The sequence below is a fragment of the Corvus moneduloides genome, chromosome 13, assembly GCF_009650955.1.
Source record: "Corvus moneduloides isolate bCorMon1 chromosome 13, bCorMon1.pri, whole genome shotgun sequence".
Lineage (NCBI taxonomy): Eukaryota > Metazoa > Chordata > Aves > Passeriformes > Corvidae > Corvus > Corvus moneduloides.
Window position 1 is genome coordinate 18,932,241 of NC_045488.1, and position 26,248 is coordinate 18,958,488.

Sequence of the window (26,248 nt, forward strand, 5' to 3'; positions counted from 1 at the left end):
ACAACCTGGAGAGGTAAATAAAGGCTGCTCCTTCCCCTGCTCACACAGAGCTTCCAGCCTCCCACTCCTTTTCCCTGAACGTGCTCCCAAACACTTCCCTGATGAGGCCACGGCAGCTCTGAGCATCCCAAACCCAGGTCCTGCTCCACCCTTCCCACTCAGTTTTGTCATATTTCAGGTTAACGCAGAGGAAAATCTGATTTTTAACCCGTCAGTGTCCCTTTGGCAGCTCCTGAAAGCGCTAAAGCCCAAACTAACGAGATTTAGGCACGGAGAGGAAGAAGGAATAAAGAAAAGCTGATGTGGCAGAGCTTTTATTTGGCCTGGGAAAACTCTGTCCTGGATCAAAGGGCCGCCCAGCCCAGGGCAGCATCCTGTCCCCACAATGGGCAGCCCGACCCTGGCAGGAAGGCTTGGGAAGGGGGGCAGGGACAATTATGGAATCCCCAGTCCCAAGGGGAGGCCGGTGCCACTGCTGGCAGCCCCGGATCCCCCCGGTGCCCCGCACGGAGCCGTTTATGGCCCTTATAAACGGGCTCATTCCGTGCACTGAAAGGAGCCCGGCCCTGCAGCTGTCCTCATTACCCATCCACGGGGGATTTTTTTCCCTGCCTTTTCTTTGGGAAGCCTGTTAGGCATTAGCTCGTGCTGCCGATTCCCACAGGTTAACGAGACGCTGGATAAAACAGCCCATTTTGTGCAGCTTTAAAGGGCTGAAAACCCCGCCGACTCAAAGCATCCAGGAGCAGCTTGATCAGGTTTCCTTCCATTTACATCAATCCCATCCTCTTCTCCCATCCGAGCAGCCCTTCCCTGCCCACGGAGCGGCGATCCCACAGCCTGCAGCACGTCCCCTTCCTGACCTCAGGGGTGCAGATCCCTGAAATCCCTGATTTCGGGAGCACACAGGGAATTCCAAACCCTCCAAACCCCCTGTGGCTCCATCCCAAAAATCCTGGGTTTGCTCTGTTTTTTCCCCGAGCCTCCATTTTGTGTCAGGGTGTCGTGGTGGCCCGGGAGGAGGGTGACAGTGGCACGGGATCCCTGGGAATCAGGGAATGATCAAGTTACCGGCCCGAGCTGTCACTCATCAGCTGAGCCAGGCAGCCGCAGGGAAAACAGGGAAATATTTCCTTCCAAAGCCTCCAGGAAGAGCCAGGGCTGGGGTTTCCACCCCAAAACGCCCCTTCTTTCAGTCATTAACCAGAGCAGCAAAGCCTTCGCTCGGCTGGAGGGGGATGAAGCCCCTCTCCCCCCACTCAGAGCCACCCGAGTTTCCCCAATCCAATGGAGGGAACAGCATTAACTTGCCCAGCAGGGACTTTCATCCCGATGGAGAGTGAAAGGGAAGGCCCACGGATAAGGCTCAGCTGCTCACACAGAATTATTGACAAATACCTGCCCCTTCATGTCCCCCATCTCACCCTTCTCCAGACTGCCCCAGCTGAGCAGCTGGGGAAATGCACAGATCATTAATCCAGATTCACCTGCATCAGCAGGGAATAGAGGCTGAACACCTCCTGGGAGCTGCTCCCAGCTGGAGCAGGGACAGTGACAAACCCTGAGCTCCCCGAGGCACCTCAGCAGCCCTGGGACACCTTCCCTCGCTCAGCTTTGCTTTCAAACAGGGCCGAAGTGCCCTGAAATTTCATTTATAAACCCAGTTAAACAGGGATTTATAGAGAAACACACACTTGGAAACTCGGCTGAACAGGGATTTACAGAGAAACACACACTTACAAACTAAGCTAAATATGTTTAGATTGAGAATAGAAATTTACCCACTGAGATAAAACCTCGAGTTTGGTTTTGCCGCCCTCCACACACATAAAATTTCTTTGTACAGCTGAGAAACTCTACAGCAGGGACAGGACTGCTCCCATCCTGCTGGAATAATTCCATTTTCCATGCTTCCCTACCGCACTGCCCCAAGTACCACCCCACGGGTCCAGCAGAGAGCGAGTCGGGGTTCGGGCCCGGCGAATTCCCGGTGTTTTCCAGAGGGATCGGTGCCCTCTCCTCCCCCAGGCCTGCCTTTATTGGAAACCCCGACAGGAAGGGCTGAAAGCCGAGAAGCCTGGGCCCAGCGGATCCTGTCCCTGTCAGGGGCCATGATGGATTACTGTCATCTGGCAGCACCACGATTAATGATCCCGGGGTCAGGGGGCAGAATTCCAGAGGGAAAGGTCAGCAGCCGGGGGCACAGCGCAGGACTTGTTGCCTTTTGATGGCAAACTCATTTTACTGTACTTCCAACCTCCTGCCCCGAGCCCTGCCCGGCTCCGAGAGGGAGAGGAAGATCCTCTTCTCCCAGCTTCCCTGGAAAACAACTTCTGCTCCCTTCTAGCAGAGCCCCAGCTCCGTCACCGGGCTCATGGCAGCCAAACGAGGGGCACAGGGAGGCCGTTCCCACCGGGCAAGGGGAGATGCAGAGCTGATAAACACGGAAGGGGAAAGCAGAGCCACCCCACGGCCCACGGGCTCCTGGCTTGCTGAGGAGAAACGCAGCCACAACCTGGATTTCTGGAATTAAGGCATTCCCTGGAGGAAGGCTGACTGGAGCCATAAACATCCCCGGCCTTGGAGGGAATTCCTCCCCTTCCAAAGCCTCCTCTGTTCCAGGCAGACGGATCGGGAGCCTCGGGGGCTTCTCCGGAGAGGCCTCAGTGTCCCCTCTGCTCGGAAAATCTGCTGGAATTGCAGCCTCCCAGAGCTCCTGAGGGGGCTGAGGAGGGTGTGAGCCCCAGGAAAGCCTGGAACGGCTGGGTTTACCCAGGAAGCAGCTCCTGGAGAAGAGAGTCGGCTCTGCTCGGCCTCGCCGAGGGATTCGCTTTGGCCCATCCTCTTCCTCCCCATCCAACACCACCCCAGGGCGTTGTTTTCCTCTTCTCCATCCTCCCTTAGCCGAATTTCGGAGCCAGACCTCCACCTGGAGGTGCAGACTGAGGACAACTGCCCCAAAGGCGGGTTTTAACCAAACTCCAGGCAGTTTTAGGGGTTTGCTCGGCCTTCCCTGCCGCTCTCCCCACACAGGGATTTCCCCACCACCCAGCGGCCTAAGCCACGACTTGTCCTGCACAAAGGGCCCTTAATCACACCCAGCCCCTGCAGCTCTGCTTTCCCAACCACCTCCCACTTTCCCTCTCCGATTTCCTCGCAGGAGTGTCCATTTTACAGCAAGGAACAAAGGAGGTGAGAATCCCAAGCGCTTAAATGGCATTTAAATGGCAACGAAATGTGCTCTGGAGTGAAAAACAGGCACGGAAAAAAGACATTTTGGAAGCTGCGACATGTACCAGGTAAATAAAAAGCTGCTCTTCCCACTCTAAATATGCTCAGAGGAGAAATTGTATCAGGCAGCCAAAAGGAACAGGTTTTCCCCAGGAAACTGGGAAAGTCCACAGGGATTTAAAGTAATATCGAGCCAAATCTTGAGGGGAACAGAACTCTGTGTTTCTCTGAAGGGAGGCACAGTAATTCCGTGGGGTGTGTGATCTCGCAGCTAAACAGAGGGAAAATTCACTCCACAGCAGCAAATCAGCTTGGCTCCCGCGCTGCCTCAGCTCCTCGTTTGCCCAAATCCCTCTCCAGGGCCAAATCCTGGCTGCTTCAGGGCTTCAGCCCGAGTTTTATGGGGTTTGGCTCTCCAGAGCCGGGATGAAGAGCCCCTCTCTGCTCCCTCAGTGCCACAGCTGATGCGGCCTGTCCAGGCAGGGCATTCCCACCATTCCCACCTCCCAGACAGGGAGTCAGCACCCGATCCGGGAGCCTGCAGCCCATGAGAGCCCATCCAGGGGGAGATCAATCAGCCTCGGGGGGACAGGAGGCCACCTCTTATCTGCTGCCCTTCAAAGGGGCTGCCCTGATCAGATTGCAGGGCCTGATGGGCACCAGTGCCCAGCCACGGCCCCTGATCCTGCCCTGGATCCCACGGAGAGCTGCAGTCCCTGATCCCACGGGGAGCTGCAATCCCTGATCCTGCCCTGGATCCCACGGAGAGCTGCAATCCCTGATCCCACGGGGAGCTGCAATCCCTGATCCTGCCCTGGATCCCACGGAGAGCTGCAATCCCTGATCCCACAGAGAGCTGCAATCCCTGATCCTGCCCTGGATCCCATGGGGAGCTGCAATCCCTGATCCTGCCCTGGATCCCATGGGGAGCTGCAGTCCCTGAGCCCACGGGGAGCTGCAATCCCTGATCCCACAGACAGCTGCAATCCCTGATCCCACGGGGAGCTGCAATCCCTGATCCCACAGAGAGCTGCAATCCCTGATCCTGCCCTGGATCCCATGGAGAGCTGCAATCCCTGATCCCATGGAGAGCTGCTCTCCTGGCCCAGCTGGGCCAATCCATTCCCCGGCTCCGATCCCTCTGGCAGATGTGGAACCCCTGCCTGCAGCTTTTCCATAGGTGTGGCCTCGGGAGATCAGGGATCTGCTGCCCTTTTCCAGGCAGGGAGAGGCAGAAACAGCCCAGGGGAGCTGCAGGCTCGTCCCTCAGCGCTGAGCCACCTCTGCTGCACCTGACAAACGACGCTGAAGTTGAGGTGGGGAGCCCCAGCTCAGAAAGGACCCGGGAAGAGCAGGATTCCAGGCTCAACATCCCGCTTTGGGAAACAAGGGCACCGTTTAACGCCTCGGCCTCCGGGGGAAGTGAGAACAAAGCCCCTCTGAGCCCATCACTCAGCTCTGAGCAGCCACACCCGGACCGGGATCCTCGGGTGCAGCTGGAATCACCCGAACCAGCCACACAAAGGTGGATGCAGAGCAACACCATCCCATAATTCCCAGGGAATTCCTGGTAATTCGGGCCAACCCCGTTTCCAGGCAAACATCTGAGCTGCTCCAACACCCTTCACCCCGACTAAACCCAAACCAAAGCTCCTCTAAGCCAGGACCAGGCAAACTCCTCGCTCTGTTTTCCCATTAATTACTTCCAGTGTGATTGTCCTTAGGAGCTACAGCAACATTCCCTCTAACCCACCGTTTCCAGCTGCTTAAAGGGATGATTCATTATCTGATTTTGATGTTTCCTTTCCCAGGAAAGATATGGTTTCTTTTCTTTTTATATCTTTCCAAAGGGGAGGTCCCAGGCTCTTTCCAAATTGGAGAAAAAAATTCTCCTGTCTGCCTGTGAGGAATGTTTTGTTTTATAAAAAACAAGGGGAGAAAGTTTGGGTTTTATGGGAAGGAGCTGCTGAAAACTTCTTCTAAATAATTGGAATTTGCAGGTAAACTCCCCCAAAATACCAGCTGATGGATCTGGTGGAGGCTTTTTGGTCACCTGGGCGCTTCAGGTGGATGAGCCAGGCATTCCCTGGAAGAGATTTTGGGATGCTGCAGCCCCAGAGGAGCTGGATTCACACTGGCTGGAGATCCCAAGTGCCCAGCTTTGCCCCTGTTCCCATCCCACCACCACTTCCAGGGGTGCAGGTACAGGGAATGGTGGATTCCCTGCTCTGAAAGGCTCCAGCAGAAAGCAGGAATGCAAACCAGGACAGCAGCTCCCTCGAGAAATTAAGGAAAAAGCCATTCCTGGCTCTTTGGGACCATGCAGGAGACACCTCTGCAGTGCTCCAGGGGGGGTTTTCCATGCAGAGCTGCTCAGGGCAGCGCTGGCTGCAGCATAGGGAGCGGGGCAAAGGAAGGGATTTATGGCCACTGATGTCCCACTGGAGAACACCGCTGAATCCAGAGGCAGGATCGGCAGAGCTGAGCCATCCCAGAGGTTTTGTGAGGGTTTCCCGAAGGCATGGACACAACAGCTTCCCTGGGAAGGTGCCTTTCCCAGCACAGCCCCGAGCTGTGCCCCACTGGGACGCCCGGCATGGATCCTCCCAGGCACGGGGCAATCCCACCGCTCCAAAGGGGAAGGTGCTGAGGACATGAGGCTGCCCATCTGTCGGCATTCCAACTGTTTGAGCCACGGAAAAGATGTGGGGACAGTGGGGACACACCAGCCTGGCCTGGAGGGGACAATGGGGACACACCAGCCTGGCCTGGAGGGGACAGTGGGGACACACCAGCCTGGCCTGGGAGGGACAGTGGGGACACGCCAGCCTGGCCTGGGAGGGACAATGGGGACACACCAGCCTGGCCTGGAGGGGACAATGGGGACACACCAGCCTGGCCTGGGAGGGACAATAGGGACACACCAGCCTGGCCTGGGAGGGACAGTGGGGACACACCAGCCTGGCCTGGGAGGGACAATGGGGACACACCAGCCTGGCCTGGGAGGGACAGTGGGGACACACCAGCCTGGCCTGGGAGGGACAGTGGGGACACACCAGCCTGGCCTGGAGGGGACAATGGGGACACACCAGCCTGGCCTGGGAGGGACAATAGGGACACACCAGCCTGGCCTGGGAGGGACAGTGGGGACACACCAGCCTGGCCTGGGAGGGACAATAGGGACACACCAGCCTGGCCTGGGAGGGACAATGGGGACACACCAGCCTGGCCTGGCAGAGGGCAATAGGGACACACCAGCCTGGCCTGGGAGGGACAATAGGGACACACCAGCCTGGCCTGGCAGAGGGACAGTGGGGACACACCAGCCTGGCCTGGAGGGGACAATGGGGACACACCAGCCTGGCCTGGGAGGGACAATAGGGACACACCAGCCTGGCCTGGCAGAGGGACAGTGGGGACACACCAGCCTGGCCTGGAGGGGACAATGGGGACACACCAGCCTGGCCTGGCAGAGGGCAATAGGGACACACCAGCCTGGCCTGGCAGAGGGCAATAGGGACACGTGTCCTGCTCTGCCCCAGCCCCGCTGTGCCACCCTCCCTCTGCCCACGTGCCCCTCCCTCTCCCCAGCACGTCCCAGGAACAAAACCCCACAAAGGCCGTCTCCAGCCTCCCTCTCCGTCCCCTTCCCTCGTTATCGCTGCTCCAGGGCCGTTTTATCGCCGGCAGCTGTGGCTGTGGGGACGGCCCGCTGTGCCGGGACCTGCACATTTGATCTGCATTAGGGCCGTTTCATGGCTGCCCCGTTCCCAGGGGCATTCCCAAAGCAGCCCAGCCAGCCCAGCCTTTTCATCCCTGCAGCCCCTGTGAAATCTCCCATTTATCTCTCCTGCCGGGCTGGGCTCAGCTCCTGATCCGTGCCCCAGCTCCTCCTGGACGACAGCGAATCCCCGTTTTTACAGCGGGGCTGTTTTATGGGCAGAGCTGCTCTGCAGCCCCTCAGACACGAGGTGCAAATTGAGCAGCTCTTCACACGTCCTGGCTAAAAACCACTTTGCTCTCAGGAGCGAGGAGCTGGGTTTGGGGGTTCTTTGGGAACAAGGCAGCTCTTCAGCCTTGGACTGGAGCATGGGGGTGAGAAGTGAAGCCTCAATCCTTATCATCGTGCCAGGATAGCTCCCAAAACAGCCACAGGGGGATGTCCACCCGCTCCCTGCCACCCAAAACCCTGGGAAGAGCAGGAACGGGAAAAATGGGCACAGAGCTGCTAAAAAAAAATCCATGCCAGGTGAAAATATTCCCTTTTGGATTAAGGACAGAGGAGGAGCCACCTCCCCCAGCTCAACACACACCGCCCAGTTTTCCCGTCAAGCTGAAGAAACCGGGCTCCCTGAATTCCGTAAATCCAAACACTCCCGGCTCCTCTCAGCTCCTCCCTTTCATCACCACAGCCTTCCAGCAGGCAGGAAAAAAGGGAGTCTCCAGCAAACAAGAGGCCAGCTGATTAAAAGCTGCACTCCTCCAGCTGGTGACCGGCTCAGGGCCGGCCCCGGGAGCGCGCTCACGATCAATAATTAACAGGGAAGAGGAAGGAGACACTGGAGCACGGAGCAGATTTCTCCGCAGGCGGCTGGAGGTGTCCAGGGCTGCCCATCCCACCCCGCAGCTCGTGCTGCTGGCAGCCCCCACAGGTGGGCTCGGAGGTGAGGGTCTGCAAGGGAATGGATTCATCCTGCTCTGCCTCACTCGTGGAGTTCACATGAATGCCACTCACCCCTCTTCTGCATGAAGATGAAGAGGTCGTCCAGGAATTCCTTCCGCTCGGGATCGCTGTCCAGTTCATAGAGCTGCAGGGGAAACAAACCAAGATGAGGGCACAAATCCAGAGGGAGACAGAAAACAGAGGGATATTGGCTTCTTCCAGGGGGTGTTTGCACTGCAAGGGTGAAAGGAAAGCACAGGGAGAGGGGGAACAAGGAGAGGCTCCTGAGGAACTCGGCGGCCACGGCTGTGACAGGGACGGCTTGAGGAGCCTCGTTCAGCCCCTCGGGAACTCATCCAGGCACAAAGCCTGGCATCCCGAAGGGAACAGGATTCCCAGAGCCCCTCAGGCTGGCAAAGATCTGCAGGATGATCAAAGCCAACCTTCACCTCAGCTAAGGGGCCGGAGCAGGGGTTGAAGCCACCTGGAAGCAAAGGGACAGAAAGGATGGAGGTGAGCCGGGGAGGACGAGGACACAGCCAGAAGGGAGGTGACAGCGGTTTGGGACACATCAGTGGCACCTTTGTGGCACCAGGGAGGTCAAACTTCTCGGCAGCTTCTCCTGCACTCCCAGCTCCCTCCCTCAGGGATTGTCACCTAAGTGCCAAAGCCCCGGCGGGAGGAGATGAAAGGACAGAGCTTCCCTGTGTGCCTGGCAGTGCCTCCAAAGAAACCAAAAAGCCCTCAGAAACACCAGAGACCAGCCCAGAGTCAGTTTGCTGAAGGAATAATTTTTACCAGAAGGCTTGAAACCCCCAAATAATTCAACTCGAGTTCCCCAGACAGTGCTTCCCAAAAGAGAGGGGCTGTGTGTGTTATCCCTGGGTTCTTCAGAGGGGTCGGGCACAAGTGTCACCCCACAGCCACTGCTGGGACAGCAAATCCCAATTTGCACCTCTCAGGAGTCCTGTGAGGCCAGGAAGGGACAGGCTGGAGCCAGGCTCTCCCTGGGACCCAGGGGGACACACAACGGGACAGTGCTGGAGGTGAGGAATTGAATTCCTTCTCCTGGAACAATCCTGCGCCGCTCCACGGGAATTGTTTTTCGCTGGTTGTAGCCCCTCTTGTGGAGCAGTTCAACAGCAAAGAATCCTTGGGAAATCTGCATTTCGGCCTCTCTGTGGGCACTGCAACCACTTGGTCCAAAAAACAGGGGTTTTGGGGCTGAATTCCTGCGAAGCTCTGGGAAGAGCGGAGGTGCCTTCAGTTTAAACGGAATTCCTCCGGCTGCTGTGACACGTTCAAATCCACGAGCACAGCATTCCAGAGGGAAAACGTTCTTCTCCCAGCTGGAGAAAGCCTGGACAGAAGTTTTTCAACGCCCAAAGTCTGGCTGTTAATTCTTAGTTCAAATTATATCCCAGCGCAAGGCAACAAACCATGAACTCCTACAGTTTTCCCACAAATTCCCTACAGTGAGGGCTCTGTGGTCACCCTCTGCCATGGATCAGGGGGATCAGGATTCCCCAAATCCCCCCTTCCCCAGGTCCCCATGACCAGACCGACCTTGGCAAAGTCTCGGGAGATTTCCCTTCCCCGGCATCCGTCGCCTTCGTCGCTCCAGGTCACGCTGCCGTTCTGGGGAGGGAAAAACAGCAAAGGATGGAAAGGATTCCCAAGGAAAAGCTGTGGGGACACTTCCAGAAGGCTTGGAAACGTGCATTTTTAGGCACAAACACACAGGAAAGCAGCTGCTGGCTCGGCCCAAGGTGGCAAGAAAGGTGTCTGCATTTGTGCTTTTGTCACAACGCAGTTCCCTGGGATCTCTCACACAAAATGGGAATTTTTCACCTCCCATTCCACCTGCCAGCCACATTCCCTCCCCTCCCGAAGGGAAGGATGCCAATTCCTCCGTGGCTCTGCTAGAATGAGGTCCAGCACCTCAGAGGTGCTGCTTCTTTTGCTCCCTGTGCCCACCTTTTTTCCAAGGGCACATCCCAGAGCCCCCGTGAAAGGCATCACCCTTCCTTCCCACACACCTGGAAGAGCCCTGCCGTGCTCCCCACGCTTCCCAACAAAACCAGGAGCAGAAGGAGGGCAATAATCCCTCTGGAAAGCTGCTTGCCAGCCTAGGGACCCTGACTCCCGGGAGGATGTGGATTTTCCCCAGAGAAATGGAAAGCTCGGCTTTGCTGGATTAAGGTTCATTAAAAGGATTAGTCTGGTTAGGCCCTATTCCACTTGGGAAATTGGCATCCTGGAATGGTCACCAAGGGCTGGGAACCAGCAGCTCCAGCTGTAGGGAAGGCCAGGATGATCCTGAAATAAATCCAAGCATCCTGAAAACACCAACTCCACAAAAATCCCAGTCCAACGTATGCTGGAAAAAGGAAGGAAGAGGCAAACCCACCCTGCCAAACTCATGGAGAGGAAAGCTCCCAGCACCCCCAAAAGCACCTCCTGGGAATTCTGGAGGTGCTCCAGTAGCCGAAATCCTGGAGGCACACACTGAATGAGGAGGATGAGCAGCCCCGGCCGGGGCCGGGCACGGCTCCGTCGCTGCTCCCGAGGCCCGGAACGAGCTCCCTAACGCCTGCTGGTTCGGTTTGAGGCAGTAATTCCTGCTGGAAAGGCAATTACCCAGCCAGTGCCACCAAGGGAGAGACATTTAACGGGGGATTATGGCCACTTGTGGTAGGTCAGCTGCTTGCTGCAGCACATCAATCCCCAGCCCTCTCCAGGCAGGGATCCCAGGCTGGGGTTGCTCACAGGAGGATCCATCCCGCTGCCCTTTCTCCCCGAGCCTCTCTCTCTCTCTCCAGCAGAGATTAAACCCAAACAGGTTTTTGGCTGATTATGGAAGCATCCAGCTGCTCCTAAAGCCCCCAGGGACCGGTCACTGGGACCAAACCTAGGGAACAGTCGGAATGAGAGGCAGAGGAAGGAACAGGAGGCAGCGGGGATTTCCCATCCTGGACTTTCCACACTGCAAGGCTCAGGGATTTGTGAAGGTTCAGCTTTCTGACCCTTTCCTTTGGCTGCTCCCTGCCCAAGCTGGCACTTGGATATAAATCCAGAGGGCAGAGCTTGCTTCCACAGGGAATTCCGGTCGTGCTGAGAGCTTATTCCGCTACATTTGAGGGCAGGGATGAGAAGGAAGAGGGGTGAAAGGAGACAATTCTCTCCTGCCAGTGGGTTTGAACTTGGGAGAATTCCCAGGAACAGAACTTTTAAAGGGCTTAAAGACTCCTGAAAAGTTAAACAGAACACATTTGGCTCGTTCTCCACGAAGAAAAAGGGTGATTAGAAAAAATGGCAGAGGGCAAGCAGAATAAATCCATCCCGCTTCCCACGGCTCCTCCCTGGGATCTCCCCCACACCTCCTGGGAAAAGGAGCTTATGGGGAGCTGAGGCCACCAGGCTTTGGCCATATGTGCACCAAAGCAGCAGGAATGGCCCTCACCTGGCGTGACACCGAGTGTCCCGAGCTGAGGGGCTCTGGGCAGCTGCAGCCCCCCTCCTGCTGCGGCTGCGAGGGTTTATCCCACTTCCAGGGGGAAGGAGAGGGCTCCTCGCCCAGCCCGGGGCAGGTGTGGGGTGCAGGGATGGAGCAGGGGCTGGCCTGGGGGGCAGAGCAGGGAATGCCAGCCCAGCAGCAGGGAATCGAGCTGCACTGATCCATGGAACAGGCCCTTTCCCAGCAGAGACTCCAGCACTCCACAGAGGTGCTCCAGATGCAGCACAAAATCCCTTGTGCCCAGCCAGAGAGCTGGGCAGGAGCTTGGGATCCAGCCTCCCTGCCATTCCCACTCGGAAAACCAAGTTCCTCCTCTGCAGGAGTGGCAGGAGAAATCCATATATCCCACAGGGAATTACAGACCTTCGGAGAAGCCAGGCAGGAGTGGCAGGAAGGAGCAAAGCCTGCTCAGGGAGGCCGGGAATTCCCTGCCCCAAGTCCTGCCAGTCCCTGCTGCCTCTGCATCCAGGGAAGTCGCTGGTGCGGGACAAGCGGCCCTCGGGATTTCTCTGCCCTCTCGCGGGAAAAGGTGCTGGAAGCGGCTCTGGATTTGCCCAAAGCTTGGATGCAGAGGCTGGCAGGGAAGGCTGAGGGGCTGGGAAAGGCTGCCCAGCTTTGCCAGGCTGCTGGCAGAGCCTGGAGCCCTCCCTGTGGCACAGACACCTCGGACACCTCGGACACCTCGGAGCCACCGGAGCCCCCCCGAGGAAGCTTCAGCAGCAATTATATCCAGCCCTATTTTGGGATTACTCCCTAACCACCTGGAATATCTGATTAGAGGGAAGCTCAGATGTCCAGGGCAATTTTGGTTTCCAATCCCAGGCCGGAGTTAACCCTGAGCTGCCGAGCAGATGGAGCAGGAGACCACAAACACTTCCCGTGCCCTGCAGGACAAACACCTCCCAGACAAGGGGAATTAAAACCTTCTGCCACAAAACCCAGACTCCTTCTGCACCTCCTCACTTCGGACAGAGGCTTCAGGCCAGGAATCTGCGGGAATACCCACCTGAAGGTCCAAGGAAACCCCTCCCCTGCCCCGTGGGTTGAATCAATGAAAAGGGACAGGGGCAGCAATTTCGGGATTATCAGGGAATCCACAGAAATTCCTTTTGTGGGCAGAGTTAAGCCTTAGGAAGTGAAACAGATGCTCTCAGAAAGAAAACTGTTGTAGTACAAACCCTGATAAGATCAGGGCTGCTGCCCCGAGCTGCAAGTTCTCAGGCACCGAGAGCCAAGGGGTAATTACTGCCCACACCAGCTCCCCTGGAATGGGAATCAACCCTTCCCAGCCTTCCTAAAAACAGAGCTCGATTCAACAGCCCCCAGCTTCAAAGGCAGCCCTTGAAAACATTTTAGTGATTTCAGGAATGGCAGGGAGGATGGGGAAGGGAAGGGAAGGAAAGGGCTGCAGTTTAACCGATTAATTACCTTTTTTTATTGAGTTCCTTTCATGTGTTCCCATGACCAAACAGGAACCTGCTTCCTCATCCTTGAGGAAAAGCTGGGCTCTCTGAACGCCTCCTGCTCCCAAAGACTCAGAGGAATCCACCCAGACCTGATGCCAAGATCTGTGTGGGGTGGGAAGAGGGATTCTCGGTGCCAGCCTGGAGTCATCGATTTACCCCCGAGTGAGAAGAACACAAGTGCAAGGAAACAACACATTCCAGCTCCTGCCTCCAGCCTGAACTCCTGGGAACTGGCACTGAAGGAGACAAGCTGCCACTATTGCTATAAATAAGTGTGGCACCTGAAGAAATCCTAAAGGGAGCCGGGATACAAACGAGATCCTTTTCCTGCCTCCAGATCCAGCCCCAGCCACTACCACTAACTCACCTATGGAATCCTGGGGGTGAAGAGCTGGGGGCAATCCCCTGAACCTAAACCAGGGGTTTCAGGAGAAGCAGCAAGCGGCTTGGATGGAGAATTCAAGCAGAAGAAAAACCAGGTCTTTACTGTCAGCTGGGGACGAGGAATCTCCTCCCACCGCAGCACCAAAGGGAAAATACCCAGTGACACACAAAAGGACTGAAAAATCCAACCCTGAATCAGGCCCTGAAACAACCACGGGGCAAAAAGCCCCGTGTGAGATGCCCCTTTTCCTCCCAGGGACCTTCCCCCTCCTGGATTAAGGCGTCTCTCCTGAGCAATCCCGAGGCACATACCTCAGGTTATGGAATCCCAGCCGCTCGTTCCCGGGGCCTGCAGCAAAGGCACAGCAATTATTTTAAGCTGACTTATCTTAATAAACAGCGTGACCTCTGTGAAAGTTTAGGTCAGGCTTTTTCCCAAAGCAGTGCCCGCTTGGTTTCTGGGAAGCTGCCCCGAGACGTCCCCAAAAACGGGGGCACAAAGCGTTCCCGGATGCTCGGAAAAGGGCATCCAGCAGCAGCTGAGGCCTGGAAATCTGGGATTTATCCTCACATTCCCCACAGAACCGCTGGTGCTGGTGCTGCACCAGCCTCAGCAGGACGGGAGGAAGCGGCACCGAGCCCCTGCTTTTCCCAGGGAACAGCGGCATTCCCAGCGAACGGGAGCACCCACGGGATGAGGGCCCAGCGCCTCCCCAGCCACCCAACCCCACCTCTGACAGCCCTGGAGTCAAAGCCTCACTTTTCCCCAAAGACAGGCAGCGCCCAGCGCCCTTTTCCAGGAGCTGGGATGGATTTCAGGACATTCCAGTGGCTTGGAGGAGCAAACGGAGCAACCCCCCAGCAGCAATTCCTTCTCCTGGCCAAGCTCCTCCGCTCCCTGAGCTGACAGGATTCCCTGTGCCGTGAGCTGAGCCAGCTCTTTTGCCTGCACCCTTGTCCTACAATGACTTCCTTGCCTGTCTGGGGTGGGGCTGAAGCGGCTTCGTTTTCCTGGTGGCTCCCAAATTTCCGCCACCTCCGTGTCCCAGGCAATCCCAGCCTCCCATTCCCAAGGGACATTTTCCCCCAGAGGAGAAATGAAGTGACTTTTCCCCTCCTCCCAGTTCCACGAGCACCGGGCGTTCTGCATGCCAGGAATACTCCTGGAGCAGGACTGCCACAAGAAGCTAAAAAGACGAATTCAGGAATAATTTTGGGAGCGAACTGGAGAACGCAGGCACTTCTCCGTTTTATCCCAGGTTTTCTGCCTGTTAAAGACAGGGAGGAAAGGACACAGCTCATCCCTTCGAAATATGCCTCGGAATTCAAAATTCCAGAGAATTAAGTGGCCAGCCCACAGCTCCCCACACAATCCTCCACCTTTCCTGCCACGCCAGGGCCCCCTGCTTTATTCCCCACGTATCCCAGTGCTCCCCAGCTCTGAACTGGGAATCAGCAGTGCCACTTGGATCCAAAGCCACTCCACCTGCACCTGCTGTGCCAGGGGACAACGCTTTGGGACAAGGAGGGGACGTGCCCTTTTCCTGCCACCTTTTCCCACCACTTCCCAGAGCTGCCACAGCTCTTCCTTTATAACCCACTCCTGAACTCGGTGTCCATGGGTCCGATTCCCGCTTTTCCCTGCCTCCCCAGCAGATGAACACAGCAGCAAGAGTGGTTTTGTGTCCGTTTTTCCTGGAGCTTTGGGCACTTTGGGCTCCCAGGTGAACGTGGCCTGAACCAGGCTAAGCTGTGGCCCCCCAGAACACTCCATCAGCGCAGGAACGGGCCACAGCACACCACGCCAGCTGCACAACGATCCTTTATCCCGCTTTTTCCCCCCTCTTCCACACGAGCCAAGCCCAGCTCTGGCTGCTTTCATGGCCTTGCCAGAATGACCAGTGAGATCAGGAGCAAGAAGCGCCAGCTGGGCGAGGAACAAAACCAGCCCCGGCCCTAAGCCGAGCTTATTTGGCTTTCTAAAGAAAGCCATCCCTTAAGACCCAAGCCCTGCCTCCTTTTCCCCACCCAGAGCCCTGAAAGAGGAAGTTTTCACCACTCCCATCCAGTAAATTCTGAGGCAATGGCCCCTGACCGACAAACCCACCTCATTTCCCTGCAGGAGGCTTGAGCAATTCCCTCTCCTCCACCCAGCCCCTCTGGTGAAGCAAACACAAGAGGAAAAAACCAGCAGCAAGTGCTTCCCCTGGGTGTTTTACAGCCCCAGCAGCCCAAGTGCCGTTCCCTGAGGAGCTCCTGCCACGTGCACGGGTGTGGGAACACCCACCTGCTCTGCAGGAACAGCTGGGGAGGAGCAGAGGCCTGGAATATACCGAAATACTCGCTCACCACAAAGGAAGTCATTCCATGATCCCCTGGCACCAAGCTGCAAGGAGTACTAATGCTGCAGGCAAACATGGAATTAACCTCCTACGAGGCAGCAGCGAGCTGCCTCCTTCCTTCCCTCCTTCCTTCCTTGCTTCCCACACGTGGAATATAAAGTGGCTCTGACTCCCAGGATCAGGGCACATCTCCCTGCCTGCCCAGAAATCCTGAATTCCAGAAGTCTGACGAGAACTAGCTCGGGTGAGATGTTAGCAGGGAAGTGTCTGCACCTAAAATGACGACACCACCAGGCTCTTCCCTTGGGAAGCCCCACAGATCCCTCCCCACAAAGGCTCTCCCAGAGCGGGGGCTCCTCTACGCCAGCTGGAAATCCACAAAGCCAAGTTCTGGTGGAGTCTCTTTAGAAAAGAGAGCACACCAGGGAAGCACGGCCTCCCAAGGCACTTCCAAGGCCTTGCCAGGCTAAAACCTCCTCAGGCTGGCTGGAAATGGTGGTTTTTGGGAGCAGGGAATGCTGGCACTGACCTGTTTGAGCTGCTCGTCCAGGCGCCAGCCGGGGCGCGCCGCCGGGGACCCGGAATGCTTGGCAGAGTCTTTGCCCTGCTCCTCCTTGCCCTGCTGGGCCCCCCGCGGGTGCCCCACAGCTGGCACGGGGCTGGAGGTAGAGGCCACTCTTTGGTTGGGGTGGGCGACTTTGGGAGCTCGGAAATACTTGAGGGCAGAGCAGCTTTCCTTGCCGGCCACATCCGCGCCGTCCTCCAGCTCGGCGCCGTCTTCTTCATCCTCCTCCTCCTCCTCCTCCTCCTCTTCGTCGTCGTCCTCCTCCTCGTCCTCCTCGGAGTTCCTGCTGCTCTGGTCGAAGGGCCGGGCGGCTGCGGCCGCAGGGGCGGCTCTGGCCAGGGGGACAGCGGGCGACGTCCCCGGGGCGCGTCCGGCCGGGCCGGCGCGGGGCTGCGGAGGGAAGGGCGGCGGGAACGGCACCTGCGGCTCCCGGCGCTCCCGGGAATCCATGGGCACCGCCGGCTGCTGCTGCTGCTGCTGCTGCTGCTGCTTCTGCAGCTGCTCCACCACCGCTTCCAGCTTCATCCCGCCGTGCGCATGGCTGGGAGCCCCGGCGGGATCCGGCAGCGAGCGGGGCCCGGCCGCGGGAGACGCGCGGGATCTGCCGGGGAGACAAACGGGTGTGCGTGTGAACACGGAGCGCTTTCATCTTTTCCCCAGGAAGGGGACAAACAGAGTGCAAAGCCAGGGCTCTTTCCTGTGCAGGAGACCGTGAAACAATCAGCTCCATGTTTAACAGCCTCGGGCTCCAACTTCCATTCAATTTTCAGACTGTTTAATTGTATTTTCGAGCCGGGCACATTTGCTGCTCTGCTCTGCCCCAAAGACACCATCCCAAATGCCTTTGTCCAGGCACAAGCCTTCCACGCTTCCTAAATCATTACTGTGGAAAGGTCAGGCTTAGGATTTGGTGCTCCTGGAATACTGCCTTAAAAGGAGACAGCCAGGATGAGCTTGACCATATTTATATAAAAGCCAGGCAGGGATTTGTCACACAGGGCTATCCCTAAATTCTTCTGTGCTCTCACTCCACGGCTAAATCCTTGCCACTTCGGACACTAAAAGTAAATGTATTTAGGCATTCTTTTTGCCAAGGAGATGGAGATGGGAGCACAGCAAAGCCCGCTGAGCACCGAGCTGCTCCAGCCTCAGGATCCCGGAGTTTCCAGCGCATCTGAAGCCCCATCCGTGTCCTCCCTTCAATTTTCCCAGCCTGAGGAGCCCGGGAGCTTTCCCAGCTCTCCATTTTGACCTGCTGAGCCAGCACTTGAGCAAAGACCAACAGAACAGCCCCCGGCTGGAAGCAGAGCTCGGGATAAACCCTGGGAAGACGACGGCACCGTTAATCCCCGGGCGCTAAAATCACCGCGCGTAGTTTGGACTTTGTGTCCCCCACGGGCCCTGCTGACAAAGATTGTCCTCCTCGGGGGGAAGAGATGATCAAACACACCCCACTTGCTGCCCCTTCAGGGTTGGTGGCTATCAAAATACGGCCAGCTTGGGGAAACAAAGGAAAATCCAACCCCAAACAAGCCCCGAGCTCCTGCCACCTCCCGCCTCCCCGTCTACAGCCAGCACGGGGCTACACACTCGGGGAAAAAGGGGATTATTTTGCTAAAAAACGGTTCAAAACGGGCGGGATTCTGCTCTAAAACAACCAATAACCTACCAGGCAGCAGGTTTCCAAGCGAAGGACAACTTCCAGGCTCCCCAGAGCATCCCTAGCTGCTCACACAGCGCGTCTCGGATGAAGCGCTCTGCGCCAAACCCATTTTTCCCTCCCTCTCTCTTCCCTAAATAACAGGGAACATTTTTCCCCGGGCAAACCCTTCCCCTAAAGGAGCAGCCCAGCCCCGAAAAGCAGAGTTTACCTGCGGGGCAGCACCGCCTGCGAGTGCCACGGCACGGAGGGGATTAGCGGGGTGCATGTCAGCAGCAACATCCCGCCCTCCCCGGCAGCTGGGAAGAGCCCGGGACTCCTCGGGAAGGCACAACCAGCTCACAAAGCATCAACCCCCCCCGGTTTGGGTGTTGTGGCACCGCGGCGTCACCTGTCCCCTCCCGGGGGACGCTCCGGGGGCACACGGGAACAGCTCGGGGAGCCGGCGGCTGATCAATGAGCCGGGAGCAGCAGAGCAAACACGGCTCAGGTGCGGCTGCAGCACCCAGGAATGCGGCAGCCGCGCTCGCTGCGGCTCGGGCACGGAGCTGGGGCAGGGCAGGGGCTGCGGGGCTGCCCGGGACTGGGGGCGGCGAGCCCACAGCCGGTCCTGAGGCCAAACGGAGGCGAGCGGCTCCCGCTGAGCCGCGCTGGCAGGAACAGTCTGAGCTGACACCTGGAGCGGGAGCGAACCCGCGGGACGCCGCAGGTTTCCAGAGCCGCTTCACGCAGCCCTCAGCGCGGATGCTCGCCCGCTCCCGGTGGCCCTGCCCTGCTTTTGGCGACCGTCCCTCGCCTCCGGCGTCTCTGCCCCGCTCCTTGCGCCTCTCCCCCCACGCAGGCAGGGCAGGGACCGAGCTCGCCCGGCCCCTGCGAGAGCCCTTTCCGTGCACAGCCGCTCCGTGCCCGCCCCTGACGAGCCCTTTCACCCCGCGGCGCCCCGGGTGCCAGAGCTTTTCCCAGCGGGAACCAGCGGGAAGAGTTCAAGCCGGAGCCGAGCAGCACCGAGGGCTGCGGGGGCCGGCAATAATTCATTAGCGACCCCCACCCCCCTCCGTTTTACCGGGGACCCCGCCTCAAGGGGAATGACCGAGGGCTCCGACCCTCCCCTCAGGCGGAAATACCGAGGGCGCGACCCCCAACCCGCCCCCCCCTCAGAACCGCTGCGGGCCCCCCGCCCGGTTCTCCGCCGTTACCTCCCGTGGCGGGTCCCGCCGGTCCGTGCGCGGCCGCCTCAGCTCCTCCTTCCTTCCCTCCTTCCTTTCCCTTCCTCCTTCCCTTCCTTCCCCCCTCCCGCCCCTTCCTCGCCCGGCCGGAAGCGGCGGAAGCGCCCGCGCCGCTTCCGGGAACGGCGGGGCCCGGAAGCGGCCGGGCGGCGGCGGGGAGGGAAAGCGGCAGCCAATCAGAGAGCGCGCCGCCGGGCGGCTTCCGGTTCCGGGCGGTATAAAAGCGCGCGCGGGGCGCGGGCCCGGCAGTCGCGGCGGAGGCACAGGCGGGGGCTGAGAGAGCGCGTGAGGGTGAGCGGGGCCCGGGGCACCCCCGGCGCGGAACGGGCCGGCGGGGACGGGGTTTAGGGGTCCCCCCGTGTCTGCTTGGGCTTTGAGGCGGGGCTTACGGGTCCCTCGGAGCGGGGGTTAGCATCTATTCATTTCTGTTCGAGCTCTGAAGGTGGGCTTAGGGGGCTTCCCTGCGTCTCTTTGGCCCTTCGGCGTGGGGTTAAGGGTCTCTCAGGGGGCTTTAGAGGTTCTCCTGTGTATGTTTGGGCGTTCAGGGGAGGATTTAGGGGTCCGTTTCTCGGGTAAGATGTTAGGGTCCCTTCACGTCTGTTTAGGCCCTCAGGGAGGGTTTAGGGGCCTTTCGGGGGGGATTAGGGGTCCCCCCTATGTCTGTTTGGCCTCTTAGGGCAGGGTTAGGGGCTCTCCTCACGCCTCTTGGGGCCCTGAGGGAGAGTTAGGGGTTCCCTTCGTGTCTGTTCAGGCTCTGAGTGTGGGATTAGGGATTCCCGGGACACCAGGTGGGGTTGGGATCCCCTGCTGCGGCCTTGGGGGTGAAATGAGGGGTTCCCCTGTGTGCGTTCAGGCCCTCAGGCGGGCAGATTTGGGGCTCTGGCAGGGAAGGGGGATGGTGCTTTGTGCTGGAGACCTTTATTCCCTCAGGGCTGTGGTAAATGGGGGCCTTGTAGGGGGTTCCCTGCTGGTCCCCTCAGATCCATGGAAGAGGAGTGGGAATGACAGAATGGTTTGGGCTGGAAGAACCTTAACGATGCGTTCATTCCAACCCCGTGCCGTGGGCAGGGACACCTTGCATAGACCTGTGCTTGTGCTCTCAGGGACTGCATTTATTTCTACGTGTATTTTGAGGAAATAAATAGATATTTATTCCCTCAAAACGCAGACCTCTCAGGGCCTAATTCACAGGGCCCCTCAGCACTGCTGCTGGGGCTCCCTGGGGACGTGGCCATGCTGTCGCTGCCCTGTCCCCCGCAGACAGGGAGTGACCCCCCGCTGTCCCTCTGCCCGCAGGCCGGGCGGCATGGCGGACGAGGAGATCGCTGCCCTGGTGGTGGACAATGGCTCGGGGATGTGCAAGGCGGGCTTCGCGGGGGACGACGCGCCCCGCGCCGTCTTCCCCTCCATCGTGGGGCGGCCCCGGCACCAGGGCGTCATGGTGGGCATGGGGCAGAAGGACAGCTACGTGGGGGACGAGGCGCAGAGCAAGAGGGGCATCCTGACCCTCAAGTACCCCATCGAGCACGGCATCGTCACCAACTGGGACGACATGGAGAAGATCTGGCACCACACCTTCTACAACGAGCTGCGCGTGGCGCCGGAGGAGCACCCGGTGCTGCTCACCGAGGCCCCCCTCAACCCCAAGGCCAACCGGGAGAAGATGACGCAGATCATGTTTGAGACCTTCAACACGCCGGCCATGTACGTGGCCATCCAGGCCGTGCTGTCCCTCTACGCCTCCGGCCGCACCACGGGCATCGTGATGGACTCCGGCGACGGCGTCACCCACACGGTGCCCATCTACGAGGGCTACGCCCTGCCCCACGCCATCCTGCGCCTGGACCTGGCCGGCCGCGACCTCACCGACTACCTCATGAAGATCCTGACGGAGCGCGGCTACAGCTTCACCACCACGGCCGAGCGGGAGATCGTGCGCGACATCAAGGAGAAGCTGTGCTACGTGGCGCTGGACTTCGAGCAGGAGATGGCCACGGCCGCCTCCTCCTCTTCGCTGGAGAAGAGCTACGAGCTCCCCGACGGGCAGGTCATCACCATCGGCAACGAGCGCTTCCGCTGCCCTGAGTCCATCTTCCAGCCCTCCTTCCTGGGCATGGAGTCCTGCGGCATCCACGAGACCACCTTCAACTCCATCATGAAGTGCGACGTGGACATCCGCAAGGACCTGTACGCCAACACCGTGCTGTCGGGGGGCACCACCATGTACCCCGGCATCGCCGACCGCATGCAGAAGGAGATCACGGCGCTGGCCCCCAGCACCATGAAGATCAAGATCATCGCCCCTCCCGAGCGCAAGTACTCCGTGTGGATCGGCGGCTCCATCCTGGCCTCCCTGTCCACCTTCCAGCAGATGTGGATCAGCAAGCAGGAGTACGACGAGTCCGGCCCCTCCATTGTCCATCGCAAGTGCTTCTAGAGGGACCACCCGCCGCGTGGGACCGGCCTTGTCCCGCCGTTCCTTAGCCCCTGGTTTGATTCCTGTGTTGAGGCACCGGTTAGTGATGTGCATTTTAATGGCCCTAGGCTGTAGTTCTCCCTTGGCTCCTCCTCCTCGTGGCTCTCCGGGGCTTGGAAGCAGGCGGAGGGGTTGTTCCCTTTCCCTGTGTAACACGGATAGGATGACACTAAAGCTAGGTTTGTCACCTTTAGGTTTGTCACCTTTAGGTTCCTTTGTAGGAAAACAAATAAACTTCCGAGGTTTAAACACTAGAAGAGCTGCTTTTGCTTTCTTTCAGGGTGGGTTCTCTATCCCCTCGCTGCAAAGAGTTATTGGAGGGGGGGGGGGGGGTGAAAAAAAAGGTTTTGGACTCCAACCCGGCCTGAAGTTAAAACTTAGCCCAAATTTTGTTTTCTAAATTCTCTTCAAATCCCATCACGGCCCCTGCTGCTGCTCGGACCATTTTAAGAGCTGTTAAGGGAGCAAAGCGTGCCTGGAATGTGGCTCTTGCAGCCTGACTGGACTTTCATGGTAACTTGGCTTTTTTTAGAACACAAACAGCTCTTCTTGTCAGAAAAAGTTGGCGCCTTGGCACAGGGTTTGGTCACCGGGGTAGTGGCCTCTCCTTTTTTGGGAGAAGATGAGGAGATGGAGCAGCAGATAGTGCTGAAGAGCGGGCAGCTTCGGACAGCTGGGCCCTCCTGCTTTTACGGGGTATCTACTGGAGCTGCTTGCCCACGGGGGGGATGGCAGCCGCGTAATTACCGAGGGAGCGTTAATTAAAAGCTGTTGTGGCGGGGAATCCCGCGGAGCCGCGCGCCCCTCGCCGCGCTCCTGCCTTTAAACCCTCGGCCGCCCTCCCATTGGCTGGTCGTGGCAGGGCCAGCCAATCAGCAGCGCCTCCGCCTCGGAGGCTGTTACCGCCTACTCTGCCGGACTCGATTTCCCAGCGCGCACCGCGCCGCTCGCGGCTCTTCCGGTTCCGGTCCCCTGGGGTGAGGTAGCGCGGAGCTGAGGGAGGCCCTGGGGGGAGGGGGAGCGCGGCCGGGACCCCCATGAGCTGGGGAGGGGTCGGGGAGGGAGTGTGAGCCACGGCCGGGACCCTCCTGAGGTGAGAGGGGGAGGTCGGGTCTGTGGGGGGACGCTGTCAGCACCGGGGGCACGGCCGGGGGACCCTCCTGAGTTGAGGGGCGGCCTAAGGGGGGTATGGCCGGGACCCCCTGAGCTGAGGGGAAGGATTGGGTCGGGGTGGAGGGGACGGCCGGGATCCCCCTGAGCTGAGGGAAGGGGCTGGGGGAGCAGGGCCGGGATCCCCCTGAGCTGAGGGAAGGGGCTGGGGGAGCAGGGCCGGGATCCCCCTGAGCTGAGGGAAGGGGCTGGGGGAGCAGGGCCGGGATCCCCCTGAGCTGAGGGAAGGGGCTGGGGGAGCACGACCAGGACCCTCCTGAGCTGAGGGAAGGGGCTGGGGGAGCAGGGCCGGGATCCCCCTGAGCTGAGGGAAGGGGCTGGGGGAGCAGGGCCGGGATCCCCCTGAGCTGAGGGAAGGGGCTGGGGGAGCAGGGCCGGGATCCCCCTGAGCTGAGGGAAGGGGCTGGGGGAGCAGGGCCGGGATCCCCCTGAGCTGAGGGAAGGGGCTGGGGGAGCAGGGCCGGGATCCCCCTGAGCTGAGGGAAGGGGCTGGGGGAGCAGGGCCGGGATCCCCCTGAGCTGAGGGAAGGGGCTGGGGGAGCACGACCAGGACCCTCCTGAGCTGAGGGAAGGGGCTGGGGGAGCAGGGCCGGGATCCCTCTGAGCTGAGGGGGAGGTCGGATCTGGGCGGGGAGCACGGCCGGGACCCTCCTGAGCGCCGAAGGGATCGGGGGCTGGGGCCGGGGATGTCGGGGCTGGGGCTCTCTGGGCCCGGGGCTCTGCAGGCACCGGAGCCGCCGAGCGTTCGCTGTGTGTGGGCTCTCACTCGGCTGTGCCCCCGCCGCAGCGCTGCGGCTCCCGGCGCTGCCATGGCCCTGCCGGAGTGGCACATCGCCGTGAAGCTGGCGGAGCAGCCGCTGGCCCCCAAATCCATCCTGCGCCTGCCGGAGACGGAGTTGGGCGAGTGCCCGCTGGGCGGCTGCAGCATCTCGCACCTCAAGCAGCTGATCACGGGCCATCTGCAGGAATCCGTGCCGGACCCCGAGCTCATCGGTGCGTGCCCCGCCGGAGCCTGGCGCCGTCCCGCCGCTTGGGGACACCCTTGGCCCGTCCTCGCCGCGGCCGGGACGCGACATCCTCGTGCTGCTGCTGGGAGGGCTCGGTGTTCGTTCCCTGTTTCCTTGGGAGCACGGTGCTCCAGCCGTGGCAACGCCCTTGTTAGGGAGTGTTTGGGCTTCCCAACAGCTCTGTGTCCTTGTGAGGTCTCTCATGAGAGCTGGGAGGTTGGCTCTTACGCACAAGGTGACTCTGCCTCCTCCTCTAGATCAGCTCCATGATTTCCCTCCTGATCCTCAGCTCCACAACTTCCCTGTGTTGTTCCCTGGCCAGCTGGAGCAGCTACAGCTGCTGAATAGCCCCCAGGGCTCTGAGTCACACCTAGAGACCCCCAGCCCGTTCTGAGAGAGCCACAGCTGTTTATCTGCAGGTGTTTCTTCCCCCAGACCTGATCTACTGTGGCCGAAAGCTGAGGGATGACCAGACCCTGGATTTTTATGGAATCCAGTCCGGCTCCACTGTCCATGTCCTGCGCAAGTCCTGGCCTGAGCCTGACCAGAAACCAGGTGATGAGCTGTGGGGATTACCCCTCGGATCTCCTTGGGATGTGCTTTATAAGGGACTGAGGAACAGCTTCTCTCGGGATTCGCTCCTGTGGAGGTTTCCAGGGGAATGAATCCCCTTGTTTGGGAACTCCCCACCTCTAGCAGCAGCGCACAGGTGTTAATTTTCCTGCTGACAGAAGAGTTAAGGAATGAGCTGCGCAGCGTGGAGGGGGATCATCCCTTCCTTAATTGCCTGTGATCCATTGTAGGGCGTTGCCAGGGAATCTGGAGCAAAGCCCCAGGGATTAGCAGGCTGGTGTGTGCTCCTGCTGTGCCTGACTGTACAAAAAGAGGAGTTAGAGTTGGCATTCCCGTCACGGCACGTGTGGGAGGATACTCCTGTATATTTTTATGATCTCGGAGTGCAGTGAGTCGTTACTCTGCAGTAACTGCACCCAATCCAAGGATATTGAAGAATCCCTGTTGCAGCACGGAAGTGCCGGTGGGCTGGGAAGCGGCTGTGAGGGCTGGCAGAGGCAGAGCTGTGTTTTGTTGTGGTGTTTCCCCCCCCCTCAGAGCCCGTGGATAAGGTGGCAGCCGTCCGGGAATTCCGTGTCCTGCACACTGCCCTGCACAGCAGCCCTGCCTACAGAGATGCCGTGAGTGGGGCTCCCTGCTCTGCTCCCGGGGCGGAATTTGGCTGTCCCCTCCCTCTGGGGAGAGCCCCACACTGAGGCCTGGCTAGCTGACGTTCCGATTGCTCTGCTTTCCCTGGCAGGTCTTCAAGATGCTGGGAAACAAGGAATCCCTGGATCAGATCATTGTGGCTACTCCTGGGCTCAGCAGCGACCCCGTGGCTCTGGGTGAGTCCAGCTGTGATCCAGAGGGTCTGAGGAAAGGGTTAATTCCTGCGGGCGAAAGGGAGAGAGCCAAATTTGGGTTGAATTCCTGACAGGGAGGCAGGAGAGCTCCCCTTGTCTGGGAAAAAAACCTCATTTTCTGTCCCTTTGTGGAGCGTAAGAGTCAGTGACTGCTCAGGTGCCAGTTGTGCTCCGTTGGTAATGTTTGGGGATGGGCTCTGGCTTCAGAGGGATCAGGGAAAGGAGGGATGGATGCTCTTCCCTTGGGGATGGGTTCTGAGGGATCAGGGAAAGGAGGGATGGATGCTCTCTCCTTGGGAATGGGCTCTGAGGGATCAGGGAAAGGAGGGATGGATGCTCTCTCCTTGGGAATGGGCTCTGAGGGATCAGGGAAAGGAGGGATGGATGCTCTCTCCTTGGGAATGGGCTCTGAGGGATCAGGGAAAGGAGGGATGGATGCTCTCTCCTTGGGAATGGGCTCTGAGGGATCAGGGAAAGGAGGGATGGATGCTCTCTCCTTGGGAATGGGCTCTGAGGGATCAGGGAAAGGAGGGATGGATGCTCTCTCCATGGGGATGGGCTCTGAGGGATCAGGGAAAGGAGGGATGGATGCTCTCTCCATGGGGATGGGCTCTGAGGGATCAGGGAAAGGAGGGATGGATGCTCTCTCCATGGGGATGGGCTCTGAGGGATCAGGGAAAGGAGGGATGGATGCTCTCTCCTTGGGAATGGGCTCTGAGGGATCAGGGAAAGGAGGGATGGATGCTCTCTCCTTGGGAATGGGCTCTGAGGGATCAGGGAAAGGAGGGATGGATGCTCTCTCCTTGGGAATGGGCTCTGGCTTCAGCGGGATTCAGGAAAGGAGGGATGGATGCTCTCTCCTTGGGAATGGGCTCTGGCTTCAGCGGGATTCAGGAAAGGAGGGATGGATGCTCTCTCCTTGGGAATGGGCTCTGGCTTCAGCGGGATTCAGGAAAGGAGGGATGGATGCTCTCTCCTTGGGAATGGGCTCTGGCTTCAGCGGGATTCAGGAAAGGAGGGATGGATGCTTCCTCCCTGCTGCAAAGTGCTACAAAATGGTTCATTAAGCCCAACCCGTTCCGGGATGGTGCTGTCTGAGGCAGGTGGAGTTTGGGATGCAGTCACA

The 26,248-nt window shown here is 59.1% G+C and overlaps 3 protein-coding genes across 7 annotated transcripts in view; 2 read left to right on the plus strand and 1 right to left on the minus strand.

Moving 5' to 3' along the window:
• Positions 1 to 19,133, minus strand: part of ARID3B (AT-rich interaction domain 3B) — a 35,002-nt gene extending 15,869 nt beyond the window's left edge. The window contains exons 1-4 of the mRNA XM_032122717.1: positions 19,025 to 19,133; positions 16,133 to 16,769; positions 9,461 to 9,532; positions 7,967 to 8,039 (exon numbers count right to left, since the gene is read on the minus strand). Coding sequence (XP_031978608.1) covers positions 7,967 to 8,039; positions 9,461 to 9,532; positions 16,133 to 16,693 — 706 coding nt within the window. The 5' untranslated portion in view covers positions 16,694 to 16,769; positions 19,025 to 19,133. The remainder of the gene's footprint in view (positions 1 to 7,966; positions 8,040 to 9,460; positions 9,533 to 16,132; positions 16,770 to 19,024) is intronic.
• Positions 19,134 to 19,263: 130 nt separating this feature from the next.
• On the plus strand, positions 19,264 to 21,784 carry LOC116450342 (actin, cytoplasmic type 5). Its single transcript, XM_032122718.1, has 2 exons — positions 19,264 to 19,345; positions 20,351 to 21,784. Exon 2 carries the CDS (start codon positions 20,361 to 20,363, stop codon positions 21,489 to 21,491), a length of 1,131 nt encoding a protein of 376 aa, XP_031978609.1. The 5' UTR covers positions 19,264 to 19,345; positions 20,351 to 20,360; the 3' UTR covers positions 21,492 to 21,784.
• A 646-nt stretch (positions 21,785 to 22,430) lies between these two features.
• Positions 22,431 to 26,248, plus strand: part of UBL7 (ubiquitin like 7) — a 31,957-nt gene continuing 28,139 nt past the window's right edge. For 4 of the 5 annotated variants that reach the window (XM_032122655.1, XM_032122654.1, XM_032122650.1 and 1 more), the window contains exons 1-5: positions 22,531 to 22,623; positions 23,488 to 23,693; positions 24,143 to 24,262; positions 24,818 to 24,900; positions 25,020 to 25,104. In XM_032122655.1, the coding sequence (XP_031978546.1) occupies positions 23,510 to 23,693; positions 24,143 to 24,262; positions 24,818 to 24,900; positions 25,020 to 25,104 (472 nt within the window). In that variant the 5' untranslated portion in view covers positions 22,531 to 22,623; positions 23,488 to 23,509. Of the gene's footprint in view, positions 22,508 to 22,530; positions 22,624 to 23,487; positions 23,694 to 24,142; positions 24,263 to 24,817; positions 24,901 to 25,019; positions 25,105 to 26,248 lie in introns of those variants that run through there. The other variant, XM_032122652.1, reaches the window with a different exon arrangement.

Bases quoted from the DNA above. Each gene is read 5' to 3' on its own strand.
- LOC116450342 (XM_032122718.1), top strand. From the start codon at position 20,361: ATGGCGGACGAGGAGATCGCTGCCCTGGTGGTGGACAATGGCTCGGGG.